Raw genomic sequence first — 20,000 nt, 5'->3', positions numbered from 1 at the left:
TTCATGTACCATCGTCCTACGTCTTTTATTTTTAACTTACATAGATGAGTTGTGGCCTTGCGTCATTCTTTTGTGCTAAGGGGTCTTTTCTTTTAAGTCCGATGCTGTAGATTGCTATTAGCTCAAAAAGGTTCAGTTTCCGTTATGAAGATCTGAAGAGAACAATTGTTTCCGAATCTAAGAAATAACACGTTTTTCAGAAACACGCTGAATTCATTCGTTTGCTCACAATCACAAAGACAAACTGGTACACCGTTTGTTGATTAGAACATTGGCTTACAATCGAACTTTGTTGGGTTGCCTTAAAAATTCCATTCATCGTGCTTAGTGTAGCCTGTCAGAAAGCAAGCGTTTTATTTCTGTTTAGGCAACGCGCAATGCTTGGGTGGAACGCTAAGCAATACCAAAGGAAAGCATTTTAATTACCAATGCTGTTATCTTTTGTGAACTGCAGAAAGTTTGGCGCCTCGCAACCTCATTGATGATGCTCTATTTCCAATGAAATTATTCGAATTGATAAAAATGCATCGGTCGCATTAATCATAAAATCATTTACATGGGTCAGTGAGCCCATTGCCCATAACAAGTTCTGTTTTAGTCTCGTTGAAATCTTTGGTATCAAAATAAAGATTTCTACCGATTCAAATCGACATTGCGCGCAACGTAGGAACCCAGCAGTACTCAAGAAACAAGGTTAGTGTACTGATATGTTTGTAAACTAAGTTAGGCTGTTAGCCTAATGGCTGGCATGGATTTCAAATGTTGTCACATGCATGACCCTTACCTTGTATGACTCCTTTTGGGTGTTGTTAAACTGAAGCTAAGGAAACTTTGCTTTAATAAGGAAAACTTTAGGATCTCGTCTTTTCCTTTGATGAGCAACAAGATGAGGATTTACGTAAAGATTTACATCTATGGTTTATTTTGCATTTCATAATCCTCAAGCAACTTTCGTAAAGTGAAGTACATATGATGGAACTGTACACATGACCTTGAATTTAACAGAATCTGACTCCATGGAAAGTTGATTGAATAAGGCAACGAGGTTTTTCCTCCAGGAACACTTTAATATGAAGCAATTTGCTGGTTACGATGTATTTGCGGAAAACAGTTTGAGTTTGGCACGACTTGAGAGTGTTGTATCGGTAGTTGATATTTTTCAGTCGACTTCCTCTCTGCAAAGATCGACGGTATCGCTTTAACAAAACGCACAGCTCACTGGCAAATAACGGTTCCTTCGGATCGATTTAACTTATGGGATACACATGGGTAGCTCGTGAATAGGTGCTTTTCTGCTTCCTTTTCTTCACTCTAGGTTAAGACTTGCCAGTGTTTTTCGATTATTTCTCAAGATGATTATTGCAAATGATTGGCCCAATTTTAGTTGTGATCACTTCTTTTAGTGTTAATCGTTGATCATCAAATAATCAACCGAGTGTAGTGATGGCACTAGTCATTTCGCCACGATGTCATCTTTCTGCCAGTCAACTCGTCACTGTAAGTTTAATTCGTTCCATAATTGACAGACAGCATTGTGCCGGCAAACTATCGTAGGTGTTAGCAAATCTTTCTGGTGGCGAAATGGTCGTTAACCGTTCAGTGAGGTTTCTCCGCCATCTAAAATTCTTAAAGATTTATTTGGATGTGAGTGAAACATGACGAGTCGTTAGTTGCTTAATAGTGCTAGAAATGGAACGATCACGTGGATCTTATCACTAGTAAAGCTGCCAAGTGTCTTTACCTCCTCAGACAGCTAAAACGAGCAGATGTAAATGCTAAAGACTTGATAGGTTTTTATTGCTCGTGTATAAGATCAGTGCTTGAATACGCATGTCAAGTCTTTCATTGTAGCTTAACGAAATGGAACGAATACAAAAACGAGCTATGCATATCATTTACCCAGACCTTTCATACGCTGATGCAATTGTTAAGGCTGATCTTCCTTCCCTAGTAAATCGAAGGGATAGTTTATGCAGTAAACTTTTTGATAGCATTGTAAATAATAAGTCTCATAAGTTAATGAACTTACTACCACCGAAGGCGAACTCCTTTCGACCAATCGTACCAGAAATTCTTTCATTTTTAGCTATGCTGATAGATACTATACTGAATTAACTTGCCAAAGGAACAAGCTTAATCTATCTTTGTATTGTGAATGAATAAATGGTTTATTAGCTTTATGCATATTTCTATATTTAGATTATTGTATATTAGTTTATTATCTTATATTTTATATTGTACACGTAATTCTGTCTCAAGACTGCGAGTTGTTCTTTTAATAAACCATCTATCTATCTATCTATCTATCTATCTATCTATCTATCTATCTATCTATCTATCTATCTATCTATCTATCTATCTATCTATCTAGGAAACAGAGACAGACTCCTAATTGCCCTGGCATTGTTCCTCTAACGTTCTTAATGGAACCTTAATCGTATATTCACTGAAGGTATTAACGGGTTGAAAGAACACTGTAAACAAAAGGAAACTCTCCTACAATAAGAAATAAAAGACGAAAAAGGAAACCTCAAATGGAACTACTTGATTGCCTTCTTTTTACATGGAGAAAACTGACCAATCTCATATGGTTTGTTATGGTGGAACGTTATCTGTTCTTTGTGGTTTGGATGTATTCATGGTACTGCCTCAAGGGTTTCTCGAGCGATAAACTGAGGCCGCCCCAAACAAAGCGAAAACAATAAGCTTTCAAAAGAGCCTGTGGAGCACTAATTGCTTTTCCATTTTAGTCCTCAATGTTGACGAAATATATGACTGTATAGATTAGTTAATTTGATACTCTTTTTGTTGTCAAATTTAAAACGAGAATAAAAAAACTCAACAGTGCTTTTGACTTGAAGTTTGTTGACTCGTTGGCCATTTCGTGCTATTTTCCCGATTGCGTGAATTCAACAGAACAGCGGCGGGTCTAAAACACAGGTCACATTCCACAGGTCACTCGTTGCAGGTCATTGCTCTACCTTTTAGAAAGTAACCAAATTCTCAATTTGGCTAACCCTAGGCCTAAGGTTGGTTTTTAGGCCTGGGGTTAGCCAAATTGAGAGTTCTGTGTTACTTTCAAAAAGGTAAAACAATGACCTGCAACGAGTGACCTGTGGAATGTGACCAGTGTTTTAGACCCGCTGATTCAACAGCTGAAATGACGTGAAACGTTCATCACTTTACAAATCAACATCTTTTAAAATATTAATATCTTGAAAGCATTTCAACAATAGTTGTCAAATCAAGCCCTCGAGGCATCATGTCGCTTTTGCTACCATTTTGGCTTCATAGTATTCATGTACCATCATCCTACGTCTTTTATTTTTAACTTACATAATAGATGAGTTGTGGCCTTGCGTCATTCTTTTGTGCTAAGGGGTCTTTTCTTTTAAGTCCGATGCTGTAGATTGCTATTAGCTCAAAAAGGTTCAGTTTCCGTTATGAAGATCTGAAGAGAACAATTGTTTCCGAATCTAAGAAATAACACGTTTTTCAGAAACACGCTGAATTCATTCGTTTGCTCACAATCACAAAGACAAACTGGTACACCGTTTGTTGATTAGAACATTGGCTTACAATCGAACTTTGTTGGGTTGCCTTAAAAATTCCATTCATCGTGCTTAGTGTAGCCTGTTAGAAAGCAAGCGTTTTATTTCTGTTTAGGCAACGCGCAATGCTTGGGTGGAACGCTAAGCAATACCAAAGGAAAGCATTTTAATTTCGACTCGATAAAAACCAATGCTGTTATCTTTTGTGAACTGCAGAAAGTTTGGCGCCTCGCAACCTCATTGATGATGCTCTATTTCCAATGAAATTATTCGAATTGATAAAAATGCATCGGTCGCATTAATCATAAAATCATTTACATGGGTCAGTGAGCCCAATGACCATTACAAGTTCTGTTTTAGTCTCGTTGAAATCTCTGCTATCAAAATAAAGATTTTTACCGATTCAAATCGACATTGCGCGCAACGTAGGAACCCAGCAGTACTCAAGAAACAAGGTTAGTGTACTGATATGTTTGTAAACTAAGTTAGGCTGTTAGCTTAATGGCTGACATGGATTTCAAATGTTGTCACATGCATGACCCTTACCATGTATGACTCCTTTTGGGTGTTGTTAAACTGAAGCTAAGGAATCTTTGCTTTAATAAGGAAAACTTTAGGATCTCGTCTTTTCCTTTGATGAGCAACAAGATGAGGATTTACGTAAAGATTTACATCTATGGTTTATTTTGCATTTCATAATCCTCAAGCAACTTTCGTAAAGTGAAGTACATATGATGAAACTGTACACATGACCTTGAACTTAACAGAATCTGACTCCATGGAAAGTTGATTGAATAAGGCAACGAGGTTTTTACTCCAGGAACACTTTAATATGAAGCAATTTGCTGGTTACGATGTATTTGCGGAAAACAGTTTGAGTTTGGCACGACTTGAGAGTGTTGTATCGGTAGTTGATATTTTTCAGTCGACTTCCTCTCTGCAAAGATCGACGGTATCGCTTTAACAAAACGCACAGCTCACTGGCAAATAACGGTTCCTTCGGATCGATTTAACTTATGGGATACACATGGGTAGCTCGTGAATAGGCGCTTTTCTGCTTCCTTTTCTTCACTCTAGGTTAAGACTTGCTAGTGTTTTTCGTCATTTCCTTTTTCCCATATAAGCCATATAAATTGTCCATTACGATGCGAGCCGAGTCTTTCTACAAGACATTTTACGCTGCCTGTGGTTCAAGAGGCCCGTTGCTAAAAAGTTGTCGTTTTAGAGCCGAATCTTTAAAGACTATTTTGACAACACATAACAGGACACTGCCACAGTTTAAACTGGTAGGACCCAAAATACATAGTGCTTAAAGATATAAACAATGGTCTAATTTTCAACGCGGCTTAAAAAGGGCTAAACGCATAACACGGGGAAGCAACGTCCAATGAAAGCTAACAATGAGCAAATGGCAGCTTTCTTAAATTTACGAAGGGCAACATCATTATCGCCAAAGAGCTAAAACACTCTAAAACATAATTCATTACAGAGCCACCCAACTACTTTAAGATGAGGGCTCCTCAAACGTCATATGATTTTGATAGTGTGCAAGAAGAAGCTCCTCGCTCCTCAATTCTTCCTGGCACACACAGCAACCGTATTTTGCACTCTCTTTTAAACTATGTTCTTGCCAAGTGCAGGGGCAATGCACCTCTAGTTTGTGTTCATTTGCACTTACAGAACTTCTGAAGCGAAAGACTTTCCTACTGGCTTAGGTTTATAACGCTTCTGTCCAGTATGCACTTTTTTAAGTTACCTCCTCCGCAAAAACACTTTCCACAAGAATAGCCAGTGTGCAATAGGGCTTCTCTCCTGCATGCACCCTTTCATGTGTCCTTAAATTTTGACTTTGACTAAAACACTTGCCGCATTGTTCGCATTCATAAGGTTTCTCTCCACTATGTACTCTTTCATGTGTCCGTAGATTTTGACTTTGACTAAAACACTTGCCGCATTGTTCACATTGATAAGGCTTCTCTCCAGTATGCACTCTTTCATGTTTCCTTAAATTTCCTACATTGCTAAAACACTTTCCACATTGTTTGCATTGGTACGGCTTCTCTCCAGTATGGATTCTTTCATGTGTCCTTAAATGGTCTGCTTTGCCAAAACACTTTCCACACTGTTTGCATTGGTAGGGCTCCTCTCCAGTATGCATTCTTTCATGTTTCCTTAAATCTACTGATTGGCTAAAACACTTGTCACATTGTTTGCATTGATAGGGCTTCTCTCCTGTATGCACTCTTTCATGTATCCTTAAAGTTTGTGCTCGGCTAAAACACTTTCCACATTGTTTGCATTGGTAGGGCTTCTCTCCAGTATGCATTCTTTCATGTTTCCTTAAACCTCCTAATTGGCTAAAACACTTCCCACATTGTGTGCATTGATAGGGCTTCTCTGCAGTATGCACTCTTTCATGTGTCCTTAAAGTTTTTGCTCGGCTAAAATACCTTCCACATTGTTTGCATTGGTAGGGCTTCTCTCCAGTATGCATTCTTTCATGTTTCCTTAAACTTTCCGCTTGGCTAAAACACTTCCCGCATTGTTCGCATTCATAAGGCTTCTCTCCACTATGCACTCTTTCATGTGCCCTTAAATTTCCTGCTTGGCTAAAACACTTGCCGCATTGGTTGCATTTATAGGGCCTCTCTCCAGTATGAACTCTTTCATGTTTCCTCAAAGTATCTGCTCGGCTAAAACACTTGTCACATTGGTTGCATTTATAGGGCCTCTCTCCAGTATGAACTCTTTCATGTTTCCTCAAAGTATCTGCTTGGCTAAAACACTTGTCACATTGTTTGCATTCATAACGCTTCTCTTCATCATGCACTCTTTCGTGTTGCCTTAAATTTCCTATTCGACTAAAGCGCTTGCCACATGTTTTGCATTCATTAGGTTTCTCTACAGTATGGACTTCTTCATCTCTCGTACGACTTCTCTCTTCCTTGAGACAGCTCCCACTCTTTGTACACCAAGAACCCCTGTTAAAAGTACGGTAGTTGCTGTGCTTAACTGATCTTGACATCATTAACAGATTGCGATCTCACTTAGCACTAAAATACAACAGAAAAAGAAGTCATTTTCACCTCCAACGTCCAACCGACAGGTTAGTCAAGGTCAAGTCATTGGTCACCTTTTAACTCACAAACGATTGATAGCAGGCTAATAAATAGACGCCTAGCAAGGCCTTACGTGTAAATACAATCGCGTTAACAGAAAATATTAACCGGTTAAGTAACAAGATAACCAATCACAAGTAAATACAATCGCGCATGCGTTAAGTGTGGGACACCCAGAGTTCTAGGAACTTAGAGCAAGTGACCAGATGAAAAGAAAATGTCGTAACATATCGAACATAATCCGGGTAAACAGAAAAAAAACTTCTTAAATAATTAGAGTGAACAGAAGATATTAGCCTTAACTAAAAAGATAAACCACAAGAGACGTGCATGTACATGCCGTACTTCCGACAGAGATGGTGAAATATTAACATCACTTCAAAGTTAAGTGAAGCTATGATCCTCCAAGTAATGAACGCCAAGTGCAATTGCGCAGAGAAGCCTGACAAATTCAGGACTTCAACGATGCGACGCTCCAACCAATTGAGCTATGATGCCACTTACATTAGGGTGGGCATTTGTGGGTTCTAATGTTCCCGTAATGAATGAATCAACGACGAAATCATAAATGAAATGAATTACATATTGAATTGCGGATATGAAATCAAGTGAGGATATGATCCTCGCAGTTATGAACGCAATTTTAGCAATTGCGTAGAGAGGCCTAAAAAACTTCATGACTTGAACTCGTGACCTCGCGATACCGGTGCGACGGTACGGCGATATATCGCGATACCGGTGGGACGGCAGTACACATTATTCAAACTTAAATATCGGAAATCGGGAACCAATGGAGATATTTCCAAAAAGTAAACAGCGTTTTTAATCTTTTCTGGTATTCTATGTGTTAAAACTAAAAATTCAAGGGATAAAAATTTGATCATAGTAGCAGTTTAAGACTGAGTAGTAAAACAACCAATTGCGAAAGCCCATTAACTGGGGAGATTACCTCTTTTGCCTCCAACACTTCAGGCTCGAGTTGTTCAAACGATCGATGGCGCTATCCGCCGGATAAATCACTATCCAGTGGATAAGTCATAGAGAAACCAATTGTGCTATCCAATGGATAGTGATTTTTCCGGTGGATAGCGTTATCCACCTTTTGAACAACTGGGGCCTGATATCTACATGCCCCCAAGGGCACAAAATATATTCCCATGACCTTTCTGCACAGGGCTGTATTATGTACTTATTGACTGGGAGGGAGGGCCGGACGGGAAGATATTTGACCCTTTGTCATGGCGTACGGGCCCACAGGCGGCCAGAGTCGGAAAAAATTATAAGGATTTGTATGGGAATCTTGATAACAAACTGAAAAACATATTTACACGCAAAAGTTCTCAATAAAAAAGTCTTACTTTATTGTCGTGGTGACTTTCTCGCTTCTAGTGTGGTTATTTGCCTGATTGAATCTCAACTTCCCGAGTTGTCACTCCTACACAAATGGATATTCGCTGGACCTTGAAACTTGGTCAAAGAACAGTAAATTTATCCGTGTGGCCATTGCCGGAATTTGAGCGTGACTGATGCCGGAAACGTATGATTATATCGGCGAGATGTTAGGTAAGCTAGAAATTACTTTCCAGTCTTTCCTTTGCGTGTGTATGAGTGACAACCCGGGAAGTTGAGAAGTCGCTTAAATCGCATTCTATCAGGCAAATAACCACACAAGAAGCGAAAAAGTCACCACGACAATGATGTACGGCTTTTTTGTTGAGAACTTTTGCGTGTAAATATCTTTTTCAGTTTGTTATGGAGATTCCCATACAAATCCTTATAATTTATTTCCTTCCGACTCTGGGCCGCCTGTGACGGGCGAGGTCTATGCGCCATGACCTAGGGCCAATTATTTTGCTGTCCGGCCCGACCTAAACTCAGTCAAGTTTGGTCAAAATTACTAACAAGAATTTACCTAATATATTGTTTGCATTTACTTTTTTGGCTGTAAATACCGGTGACTTGGATGATTAAAAGCGAGGAAACCCCTAAAATCGCATCACATGGAGCAGTACGTGTTCCTAGCAGAACCGTACGGCTTTTTCGGCCCTGCTCGCGCTAATGCGTACAGCCCTCATACGGCGATTTTCCAAATAGTTTTACAATGTAATGACATGGACGGCAAAATTACTGAATGCTGATTGATCAATGAAGAGGGTATTTTTTCTTAATTTTGCTTGTAAAAGAGAGCAAAATTCCACAATCCCAACGTCAGTGGCTTCAGACAACCCATTCTCTACTTTAAATTAATGACTATCATTAATTCGTAATTTGCTCTGAATTTACTATAATCGTTAATTTAGAAGACTGAAAGCTTGATATGGATTATGGGAAATGGTCATACAGTCAAACCCCTATTAAGCGGTCACCCTCGGGAAATAGCCAGGTGACCACTTAATAGAGGTTTCCTAAAATAAAACCCGTAAGGTGGCAGAAATTGACCAGCGGCCCATTTCTCGAAGGTCCCGACACGTTTTCGCACTCGAAAAGCTGAAGCAAAAACTTCAAACCTTTCATATCTGTTTTATGCGCATTCATACCAGAAGTTCTAGTGGTAGACACCTCTCTGCCTTTAAATACCGATCACCTAATTTACATTTTTTTTTTGTTTACAACAACAGTAACGCAAAATGTGATAACAGTATTTGCATGCGAGTAACAGTTTGAAGGTGACAGTTTTTCTTGTGGTTGGCTGCAAAGGGAACTTATAAAAGAGGAATTCGACGTGTGCGCCGGTTGAGTCACCACAGAGACGTGTATTTTTACATAGATAATGCTTTGGTTGCGTTTGACTGCGTTTGATGAACTGCGAAAGAAACTGGACACGCTTCGCTTATCTTCCTGTCCATAAATATGCCTTTTATTGACTATTGCCGTGTAACAAGGTGACCGTTAAATAGACATGATTTAAAAAGTTAGACGTTTGGGAAATCGAAAGGGTGACCGTTTAATAGTTGTCAATTTTACAGTAAACATGGCAAATTTCCGGAAATTGATACGTGGCCGCTTAAAGGGGTACTAGACGAAAATCGCATCTTTCCTATCTAAGCCATTTTGAAAACATAAACAAGTAGTCTGCGTAAGAGGAAAAATGCTGTTTACTTTTTTCAAATATCTCTTTATTCGAGTTTTCAAACTATGCAAATTAGCCAAGTGATGACGTCATACACTCAACCAAAGTTTGTTCAAATATGATGAAAAGAGATATCTCAGTCAATTCGTATCAGAAATTTTTTACATTTTGCAGTAAGATTCTACTTAATGTTCTCCACAATATGAGCTTAACAGTTCTGTTACCATGGCATCATACTGGGTTCCAGACCTCCCCCATATTAAAAGCTTTCCTGGCCACCTTTGGCATTCCATTTGATATTTGCTAACAGCACTTCATATTCATGATCCAGCAAGCATATAAATGTTAGCTCCAGTTTGTGGCCTTGTTTAACACTTTTTCAAGCTGAAAATCACTAACATATTGAAATAAAGTGGGTGGGGACTGGAAAAGAGTGAGTTGCCATGGGAACACAATTTTTTATAGCCATAGGTGTTTGTCCTGCAGAACTATTAGACTACCAAGTTTCAATGGTCTGCGCTGCAAATTGGCCAAGTTAGCTCTATTTATATAATATTGGGTTTGCATATTTTACCCATTTTTCAAACTTCAATATCTCCGGAACCAATGCAGATATTTGCAAACGGTAAATGGCGTTTTTGTTCTTTTATGGAATTCTATGTGATACACTAGAAAAATCAAGGGGCAAAAATTTGATCAGAGTACCACTTTAATAGAGGGTGTTAATAGACATCTTTGTATGGACATAGAACTCGAACCTAGGAATGTTTATTAACCCGTCACCTAACCAGTTGACCACACTACCGCCATCTGCTGCTTTAAAGACCACATGATAATGCTGTCTGATCACTCGGCAACAAGCAATATTAAACACCGCGAAACGCCGGTTTCCAAACTTCAAGAAAAAGCTAAACATTTTAAAATCAAAGCTTAGGCTTGAAAAGAAAAAGAACAGCGGTTACAAACATTTTCATTTTATACTTGGTCACTTCTGATGATGTATGTTGTAGCATACGAAACGTCAAGTATAAAATGAAAATGTTTGTAACCGCTGTTTGTTTTCTTTTCCTGCTGAAAATGAAATGGCCAAAGATCAAAAAGCTTACGCTTATATTATTAATTTAGCTTAGGCCTAATTACTTTTTAGCAGGGATATTCTATGGGAAACTTAAATGTTTCTATTGAAAATGCGGCGTTTTGATCTTCAGTAGCGAAGTGGAAAGAAGCGGTTCCTATAGAGTAGAACCTCCGGGTTCAATCCAATCCACGGTATCTATGATTTTTTATTTTCTTATTTTTTCTGCTACCACAAGTCCTGGGACACCGTGTCCTAAATTAACGATACTAGCAAATTACGAATTGACGATAATTGTTAATTTAGAGAAGTCATCATGTTGTCATACAGTGCAGTTCAGTTGGTTAGAGCGACGCACGGGTGTCGCAAGGTGGCGGGTTAAAACCCCCTTTGAAGTCCTGAATTTTATCAAGCTTCTCTACGCAATTGCTACATTTGCAAAATTGCATTCATAACTGCGAGGATCATAACTTCAATTGATTTCATATCGACAGTTCAATAAATGATTTATTTCATATGTAATTTCATTCTTGATTCGAACTTTCGAACTAATAGCAAGCAAGAAATAACTTTCAAAAAGAAACACACAATTTTAAATTTGCAAAACATGTTTCGGATGATCGACATCCATCGTCAGTTGCGAATACAAGTGAAACCGCTAGTCGGTGTTATATAAAAGATAGCTAATAACATGCATAAGTACTGATTAAATAACAACGTGAATAGAAAATACAATGATGAGAAGACAATGGGTATGGACGAGGAAAATTACAGTGAAAGTGTTAAATTGACATGATTAACCTGCTTATTAAATGAGGGTTTTTCCCAACCTATGTGTAAGGCCTCCTTGATTTTTAGTTGAAAAGGCGTGGAGGCGGTGTCAAGGATTGAAAAACACTCCTCCGAGCATAAAGATCTGCATGCTTCTGACCCATTAATGTGCTGAAAGATATGCGAGTTCTTATCCGATGTTAAATGTTCACGAACACGTGTAGCAAGATGTCGGTTTGTTTCGCCGACATAGCAGGCACTACAGCCTGCGCAAGAAAATTTATAAACCACACGGGATCGTGATAATTTGGAAATAGCATCTTTGGCACTGAATAAGTTCTTAATCTTGTATGGGGCAAACACTAGCTTGATGTCCAAGTTTTTACAATAGCGTTGTGTTAAATTCTTGATTCTGCGTTGAACGTGAGTCGAGAAAGGGCCAACGAAAGGTAATTTGTAATAGTGCGTGCGAATTTCGTTAGAGTTGGTTATTGCGGAAGCGTGCAGGGGGGAGGCAAAGAATTTGTTAAGGTATTGTTTAACAGTTCTGCTCACTAGACTGGATGGAAATTGATTCTTTCCGAGAATGTTGGCAAGCTCCTTAATGTTGTTGTGGAAACCGGTCCAGGTGTTGTTAATTTTAAATGTCCTGTCCACCAGTGTTCGTATTAACCCTAATTTGTAGGGAAAAGGTGTGAAACTAAGGAAATTGGTGAGAAGGCCTGTGTAAGTGCTCTTGCGAAAAACAGATGTGACTAAAGATGGAGGATTGCTGTTGTCCAAGAGGACATCTAAGAACGGTAGTTTGTGATTGACCTCCGTCTCCATGGTGAATGTAATGTTAGGGTGTTTATCATTGATATAATGAAAAAATTCCAAAGCATCCGTTTCGTTGTTGAATAGGCAAAATGTGTCATCCACATATCTACGGTAGAAATAAATTGCAGGACCATCGTATTGTTGTAGCCAGATTCTTTCATGATGGCCCATGAAAAGGTTCGCAAGTACCGGTGCCAAAGGGGAGCCCATGGCGACGCCATCTATCTGATCGTAATATTTCCCTCGGAATAAAAAATGTGTCTGGGCAGTAGCAACAAGGAACAACTCTTTGAGGCTGTCCTTGCTTAACTTGATGTTCGGGTTCCCTGACAAAATATAATCCACTGCTAGCTCAATAGATTCTAGCAGAGGAATGTTAGTAAATAAACTTTCCACATCGAATGAAACCATGAACTTGTTTGAAGTGCGCAGGTTAGTAATTTCGTTGACAAACGAGAAAGTATACGCTCTTTTTTTACAAAATTATAACGAACAATTTTAAAATAGTTTGCTAATAATTGAAAGAAACCTATTTATTTCATCAAAAGGATAAATGCCCTCCTATGAAACACTACATTTGGGGTGTTCCAAGAAATATTTAAATTGTCATTTCTTTTTGACACTAACAGTGTGCCCTTAGAAAAAATATTTTTACATTAGAAAACTTTTAATGTTCTTCACATGATGTGGCAAGCGCTGAATGTTTAAAAGTTGATCAGCTACCAGGTTTAACACAAGATTCATGTATGTCGTCTGTTTACTCAAATAGAGGTTTTGCACGGCAGCCATGTTGCATGGCACGAACAATAGATTCTTTTTCCTATAGGAATAAATGTTCTTTCTAATGCAAAACATTTGCATTGTTCCTGCCATGCAAAACCTCTATATTATGGCTCTTTTTACTGGTACTATTAAATGTGCCACAGCATGCCCAATGGGCTTGCACCTGGAGTCTTTGCATTTATAAACAAAATACCAGAGTCCACTATATCCTTCTTGGATGTTTCATCAAAAGATTGCATCTCAAGGCAAGTTTCTAGGCCTTTAGTTGAATGAATTTAATGTCTTCCTTCAGGGAAGGGGAGCAGGAGCCCCACATCACAATGACATAGAGAATCATTTTGCTGTTGTATTATACATTGTACATGTACATGAAATTGATTTTTTGTACATGTAGTATTGGTTTTGGTACAAATTTCATCTGCCTCAAGACAACAACTTTCTTGGAGAATGAGCTATATGTACATATATTGTTGGTATGTTCTAGCCATGATAGATTGTGATCAAAATAATATTAACACCCAGTCATTTTGAAGATGATCCGTACAGTGTATTTAATCCTAGTGTTACTTTAATTAATTCATTTCTAATATTTACCTAAATATTAGTGTTTGTGTTAGTAATGTAGCAGCTCACATAACCCGCTATTGTTTGGTATTGTAAGCGCCTTCTATTGTTTTTAAGCCTAAGTCTTTGTTTGTATGTATTCGTTGAATTCTTGTTATTCTGCCCAAAGTCTCTACTTTTGTGAGGTAAAATAGTTTTTCCACTGAGGACAAGCCATTTAAGTACCTGACTTTTGATGTACTGATGCATAGCTTTATTGCTGAGCAGGATATCGAAAGATTGAAGTGATCTGCACTAACATCATAACAATTAAAGCAACTGTCTCATACGTACATGCAGATACCAGCATTGCCACTGCTGGTGCAATTGCCCTAGCCCCAGTTGTTGAAACGATGGATAATGCTATCCACTGGATAAATCACTATCCAGTGGACAAACACTAGGATAACCAATTGAGTTATCCACTGGATAGCAATTTCTCTAAAGGCACCCCAAGCTCAGTGTGAGCGTGGACAACAAAAAAAATATAAGGATTTGTATGGGAATCCCGACAAAAGGCTTAAAAAGATAATTATATGAAAAAATTCTCAATTAAAAAGCCTAAACTTATTGCCATTGTGGGTAGTTTCCTTCATGTGTGGTTATTTTCCAGATGCGATGCGATTTGAGCCATATTTCAATTTCTTGGTAGTCGACGGTATAATGAAATCCCAAGGCTAGAGACTTAATTCTCAGGAGCCACCAATTTGAGTCAAATATTCCTGGATAAAATGTTCTCACCCTCACAATACCACCTCAGATTCAATTGACAAAGATTGAACTTTCATCTCAACCCACCATCAACCATTAACCAAGGAGTTTATTTCTCTACTCCCAAATGCTTTTCAATGCTGATAATCAGCAGAATTTTACATTAGAAGAATAAGCAAGATAAACTTTCACCATAAAGTTGAAAACATGAAACGAAAGTTTACGCTAATCCTGGAATAAGTTAATCGGCTTTTGAACTAACAGGCCCTGGGTCCTGACACAACAGTCAGCATTGTCTCAGTCACGTCAAATCGCAGTCACACCTCCTTTGTGTTGACAAACTTTAAAAACACATTCCCCAAGCCAGGAGGTGTTGAAAGATGCAAGAAGGAAAGCCGTAGTGAGCAAACTGAGGAGAATAACTAAATTGTTAGATGTAAGTCCTAGTAATCTTGCACATACATGCTGCTTTTATAAGCTGTACAAAGTACAGCTGTAGGCTCTTCGTAACTGTGTTTAGAAAGCCTTAACATTAATTATTTTTTCAAATAGTTATCTTCTTAAGCCTTTTGTCGGGATTCCCATACAAATCCTTATATTTTTGTCGGCCATATACTCACACTGAGCTTGGGGCACCTGTGATTTATCTGGTGGATAGAGCTATCCATCATTTGAACAATTGAGTGCAAGGATCACTTCAATCTTTCCTCTATAACCTGCACTTCATATGCACATATTTCTTTCTTTCAGGATATGAAAAATAGACCATGCCTGACAGCCTGATAATTTCTAAATTTCCTGCTGATCTCAGTGAAATATTTGATTTATGCAATGCTAGTAGGCAGTGCAGCCCAGGGGTTAGGGCACTTGCCTTGAGATCTGGGGTTCCCGGGTTCAAGATAAGTTCTGACCACTGGTTGAATTTGTTCCTGGTAGTGCCTAGTTCAACTTCTCAGCTGCACTTGTAAATAGCCAACTGGTTTGCCTCTGGCCAGTTGGGATTCTTAACAGTTGTTGTTGAATGCTCTGTTCTGTCATAGTTGTTTCATTGACCCTGAAAAGCCCATATATGTAACCATATAAGCCCACGAATATAACGTTGTAGTTTAGACCACTAAGAAGTTGTCAATTACAGCCATCAATCTGTTCAATCTATTTCTGTGAGTGCTCAGTACTCTATGCAAATCTTGCTATACATGTATTAAGGGCCCACAGACGGATTTTTCATCTGTTGCTAAGGAAGTGAAATGTTACTTCCAGTGACTGAGGTCATCATATCAATAGCTGACCAGAAAACCCTCTCACTAACCTCGAAAATTTGATAACAATCTCCTAATTCTTGTTTGCATCCAAGGTTTTTCCTCGCCCTTCCTCGCTCTTGTTATCAGATCAACTGCGCACGCGTAAATGAACTGACTTCCGGTTTGAGAAAAAGCAAAATTTCCGGCGGTCTTTAAATTGATTTTTTTTAATATGGCATGTTTCACCACAAAATACAGAATATAACTAAGCATTGATTTCTTGAAATCATCTTTTTCAAAATGTTATGGGTATTTCAATGTCGTTTATCTCTTTAACTACTTCCGGAACTCAGGACACAAGGACACATTGTGAATTTTTTTCATTTCATCATATTTTGTGGATTGTAAGAGCAGCAAGTGATTTGTGTCTGTAAAAAAAGGGGACACCGAAGATCTAAACAAGTAAAATCGATGTGTTGTTGCGAAGCTCTTGAAAAATTTTGTTGGTCACGATTTTGCGTGACCTGTCGGGGAAGGACCGGAACCGAAGAAAGGATCGATCGATGAAAGGTTTTTGGTTTTTGTAAAAAAAAATTCTCGAGCATAGCAACGAAGTTTCAAGCAGGCATTATCTTTATTTGGTTAGTGTTTTGTATCTTATCTTTACATTGCCGTCTTTCTCATCTTCTGGAGTGTGGTTTTAGTGAAATGTTATCTCAGGCTGTTTCCTCATAGGTACACACTATTCAAGAGGATTAGAAGGAGAAGATAATTCTGCTCTTTGTTCATGAAAGTAAAGGAAAAGAACTTCCAGGGGGGAGTAGAAATACTCCTAGTCGCTTTATGCTACAGAAACCGGAGATAAGCGCCGGCCTAGCAGACTTTAACCCATATAAGTACATGTACTACTGAGAGAATACTAAACTTTTGAACATGAGTGCCTTGACTTAAAAACTGTTTATCATGCCGGTCATTTTGTGATTTGAAAACCATTACGGGCTGCTGGTCATTTAGATGGATTCCTGAAGAAGGAGCAGCCATGATTATTTCCGAGAAGGAGACTGGCCCGCAAAGTTCTAACAATACAAAAACTTGCAAGAGACTGATCTCTCTACGGTGGCTCATAAGGGACACATCGATTTTTTCGTTGCAAGTTACTAACTCGCGATGACGTAACTTGCGATCGCAACTTATGACTTGCGATCGAGACTTATAACTTGTGATCGCGACTTATAACTTGCGATCGCAACTTATAACTTGCGATCGCGACTTATAACTTTCGATCGCGACTTATAACTTTCGATCGTGACTTATAACTTGCGAGCGCAACTTGTAACTTGTGATCGCAACTTGTAACTTGCAATCGCGAGTTGTAACTTGCAATCGCAAGTTCGCAAGTTATAACTTGAAAGTTGGTTTCAGTATCAGTTACATAAAGCATGCCTTTTCATCTGAGTAGTTAATAGCAAAGATGGCGGGTGTTGCATGAATCATGTAACTGATACTGAAACTAACTCGCAAGTTACAAGTCACGATCGCAAGTTATAAGTCGCGATCGCAAGTTACAATTTGCGATCGCAAGTTATAAGTTGCAATCGAAAGTTGTAAGTTGCGATCGCAAGTTATAAATTGCGATCGAAAGTTATAAGTTGCGATCACAAGTTGTAAGTTGCGATCGAAAGTTATAACTCGCGATCGCAAGTTATAAGTACGGTGGCCCATATCTGCAAACACAACAAACACTTTTCCAAACACAACACAATATTATCTGAACACAACAAACTATTATTGAAACACAACACAGTATTACCGAAGCACAACACAATATTATCGAAACAAAACACTATATGATCGAAACACAACACAATATTATCGAAACACAACACAGTATCATCCAAACACAACACTGTATGATCGAAACACAACACAATGTCATTAAAACACAACACAGTATCATCCAAACACAACACAATATTATCGAAACACAACACTGTATGATCCAAACACAACACAATGTCATCGAAACACAACACAGTATTTGCAAAACACAACACAATGTCACATCAAAACACAACTCAGTATTTGCAAAAACACAACTCAATATTTGCGAAACACAACTCCAAATGTTCCCGTTAATGATTACTTTATGCAGGATGTTACTATACAAAGCATAAACCCATCATTACTCGACCCAGTGGCGGGTTACAGACCTGCAGATAAGACCCCACCCTACCCTCCTCCCCCTCCAGCCCCTCCCTTGGATCCGCCACTGCAACGGCTGACATGCTTTGCAATTTTCCCGCCATTTTTGTTCGCCATTTCGCTTGAAAAGAATGTTTTATGCGAGCTGTGGAGCTGGTTTGAAATCTTCTTCAAAATTTTGCCCTTTTTGAGGACAAAAGGTAGCAAACGACACTAGCACAAGTGAAACAAATAAAGATGCAACAAAATGCCTGAGCTTCCAAAAGGGGTGTAGACAAAACCTGGGCCCGGGCCCATGGGCTAGCCCATGGGCTACCCTATGGGCTACCTTATTTTGATGATTTTATAATTTCACAATAATTTTATCAATATGATTTTTTTTATTGATTTGAATATTCATATCAGTGTAAAATTTTCGGTAACTTGACCCTTTTGCGTCGCTTCATGAAGGGCACTTAATGTTGTGTAATAGGGAGGAATTTCAAAGATGTTGTTAATACGAATCTATTATTTGTTATTTTGTTAGTCATGAAGATTGCGAGACTAATTAAAACCACAAGAACAAAGTTGGGGAGAATAGATTGCGTGACCAGCCGAAAGAATAAATGCGAAAACACAAAGAGGTCACAGGCAAACAGAGAAGCGAAGATTTATCGATTTATCACCCATATTAAAGGCCCTTTGTTCCGTTCCCTGTTACTTTTCAGCTTCAGATCACATGCCACGTAGAAGTACTTTACTGATGGTGAGCATTTTGTCACTATTCGGTATTGTATTGCATACGGCGCTCGCACGTACTCGGTGGTCACCTCATTCGGGGTTTTGGTTGATAATACTCAGGGGCACAAAACAACTTTACTTCCACTTCATAACCCTTCTCTGTGAGACTATATCCGGCCAGCGCTGTAGAGGATATCTAAACTTCGAGCCAGGATTCGAGCTAGGATCCGAGGCAGGATTCGAGCTAGGATCCGAGCCAGGATTCCAGACAGGATTCGAGCTAAGATGACCTTTCTCCGCTATTTATTCTCTAATCTCTCGGTAAGGTTAGGTCTCGAATCGGTTAGGTTAGGTCTATTTAGGTTGGTTCTAGTCTAGTTAGGTCTAGTTAGGGTTAGGTTAGGTCTCGGTTAGGTCTCGAATCCTGGCTCGGATCCTAGCTCGGATCCTGGCTCGACGGAATCCTAGCTCGGATCCTGGCTCGGATCCTAGCTCAGATCCTAGCTCGGATCCTGGCTCGGATCCTGGCTTTATTCTTAGTTTAGCGCTGTACAGTTTTAGATTTAAAAATCGAACGCGCAGTTGACAAGATGTTGTTAATACGAATCTATTATTTGTTAGGGTTAGAGGGTTAGAACGCGCAGTTGACAAGTTGTGGAATGGTTCAAGGTAATTCACACGGGCAGTTTATTTTTGGAAAGCAAAGAAAAAGTAAAGAACAGTCCATTTTTGACCGTGTCTAGAAAATGTGAGAGATTACACCTTCGGTTTTGTTGGAAAGCCGTGCTGCCTCGAAACAAATTCAAGCTTTCTTTTCCAAAAATAAACTGCCCTTGAAGCATTCCACAACTTGTCAACTGCGCGTTGTAAAGTTCTCGCAAAGTTCAAGCTAAAACCTTGAAAAATATTCAGCGCTGAAAAATAGTAAGATAAAAAATGTAGATTGACAAATAAAGAAGCAAATAAATACACAGGTAAAGGTGCACTCTGAGAAAACAAATTTTAAAAGAAACTTTTCCCAAAAAAGCCATTTCACTGCACAGCGTTGCTTGTCTCGTCAATTTGTGTTGTCAATTCAAGCCACAGGAATAACGTGGTTTCCTTTTTTCTATTTTTTAAATCTAAAACTGAACAGCGCTGGCCGGATATAGTCTCACAGAGAAGGGTTATGAAGTGGAAGTAACGTTGTTTTGTGCCCCTGAGTATTATCAATCAAAACCCCGAATGAGGTGACCACCGAGTACGTGCGAGCGCCGTATGCAATACAATACCGAATAGTGACAAAATGCTCAGTACAGTACTTCTTCGCAGCATGTGATCTGAAGCTGAAAAGTA

The 20,000-nt window shown here is 38.9% G+C and overlaps 1 protein-coding gene across 1 annotated transcript in view; it reads right to left on the bottom strand.

The window, feature by feature from the left end:
• The window catches only part of LOC138043707 (zinc finger protein 709-like), a 32,623-nt gene that overhangs the window by 10,162 nt on the left and 2,461 nt on the right, over nucleotides 1-20,000 (bottom strand). Inside the window, exon 2 of the mRNA XM_068890116.1 lies at nucleotides 5,382-6,604. Within this exon, the coding sequence (XP_068746217.1) occupies nucleotides 5,382-6,579 (1,198 nt within the window). The 5' untranslated portion in view covers nucleotides 6,580-6,604. The remainder of the gene's footprint in view (nucleotides 1-5,381; nucleotides 6,605-20,000) is intronic.

Source organism: Montipora capricornis, chromosome 3 (genome assembly GCF_036669925.1).
Source record: "Montipora capricornis isolate CH-2021 chromosome 3, ASM3666992v2, whole genome shotgun sequence".
Lineage (NCBI taxonomy): Eukaryota > Metazoa > Cnidaria > Anthozoa > Scleractinia > Acroporidae > Montipora > Montipora capricornis.
The sequence above is the reverse complement of the archived record's forward strand: the minus strand, read 5'-3'. Positions and strand labels throughout refer to the sequence as shown.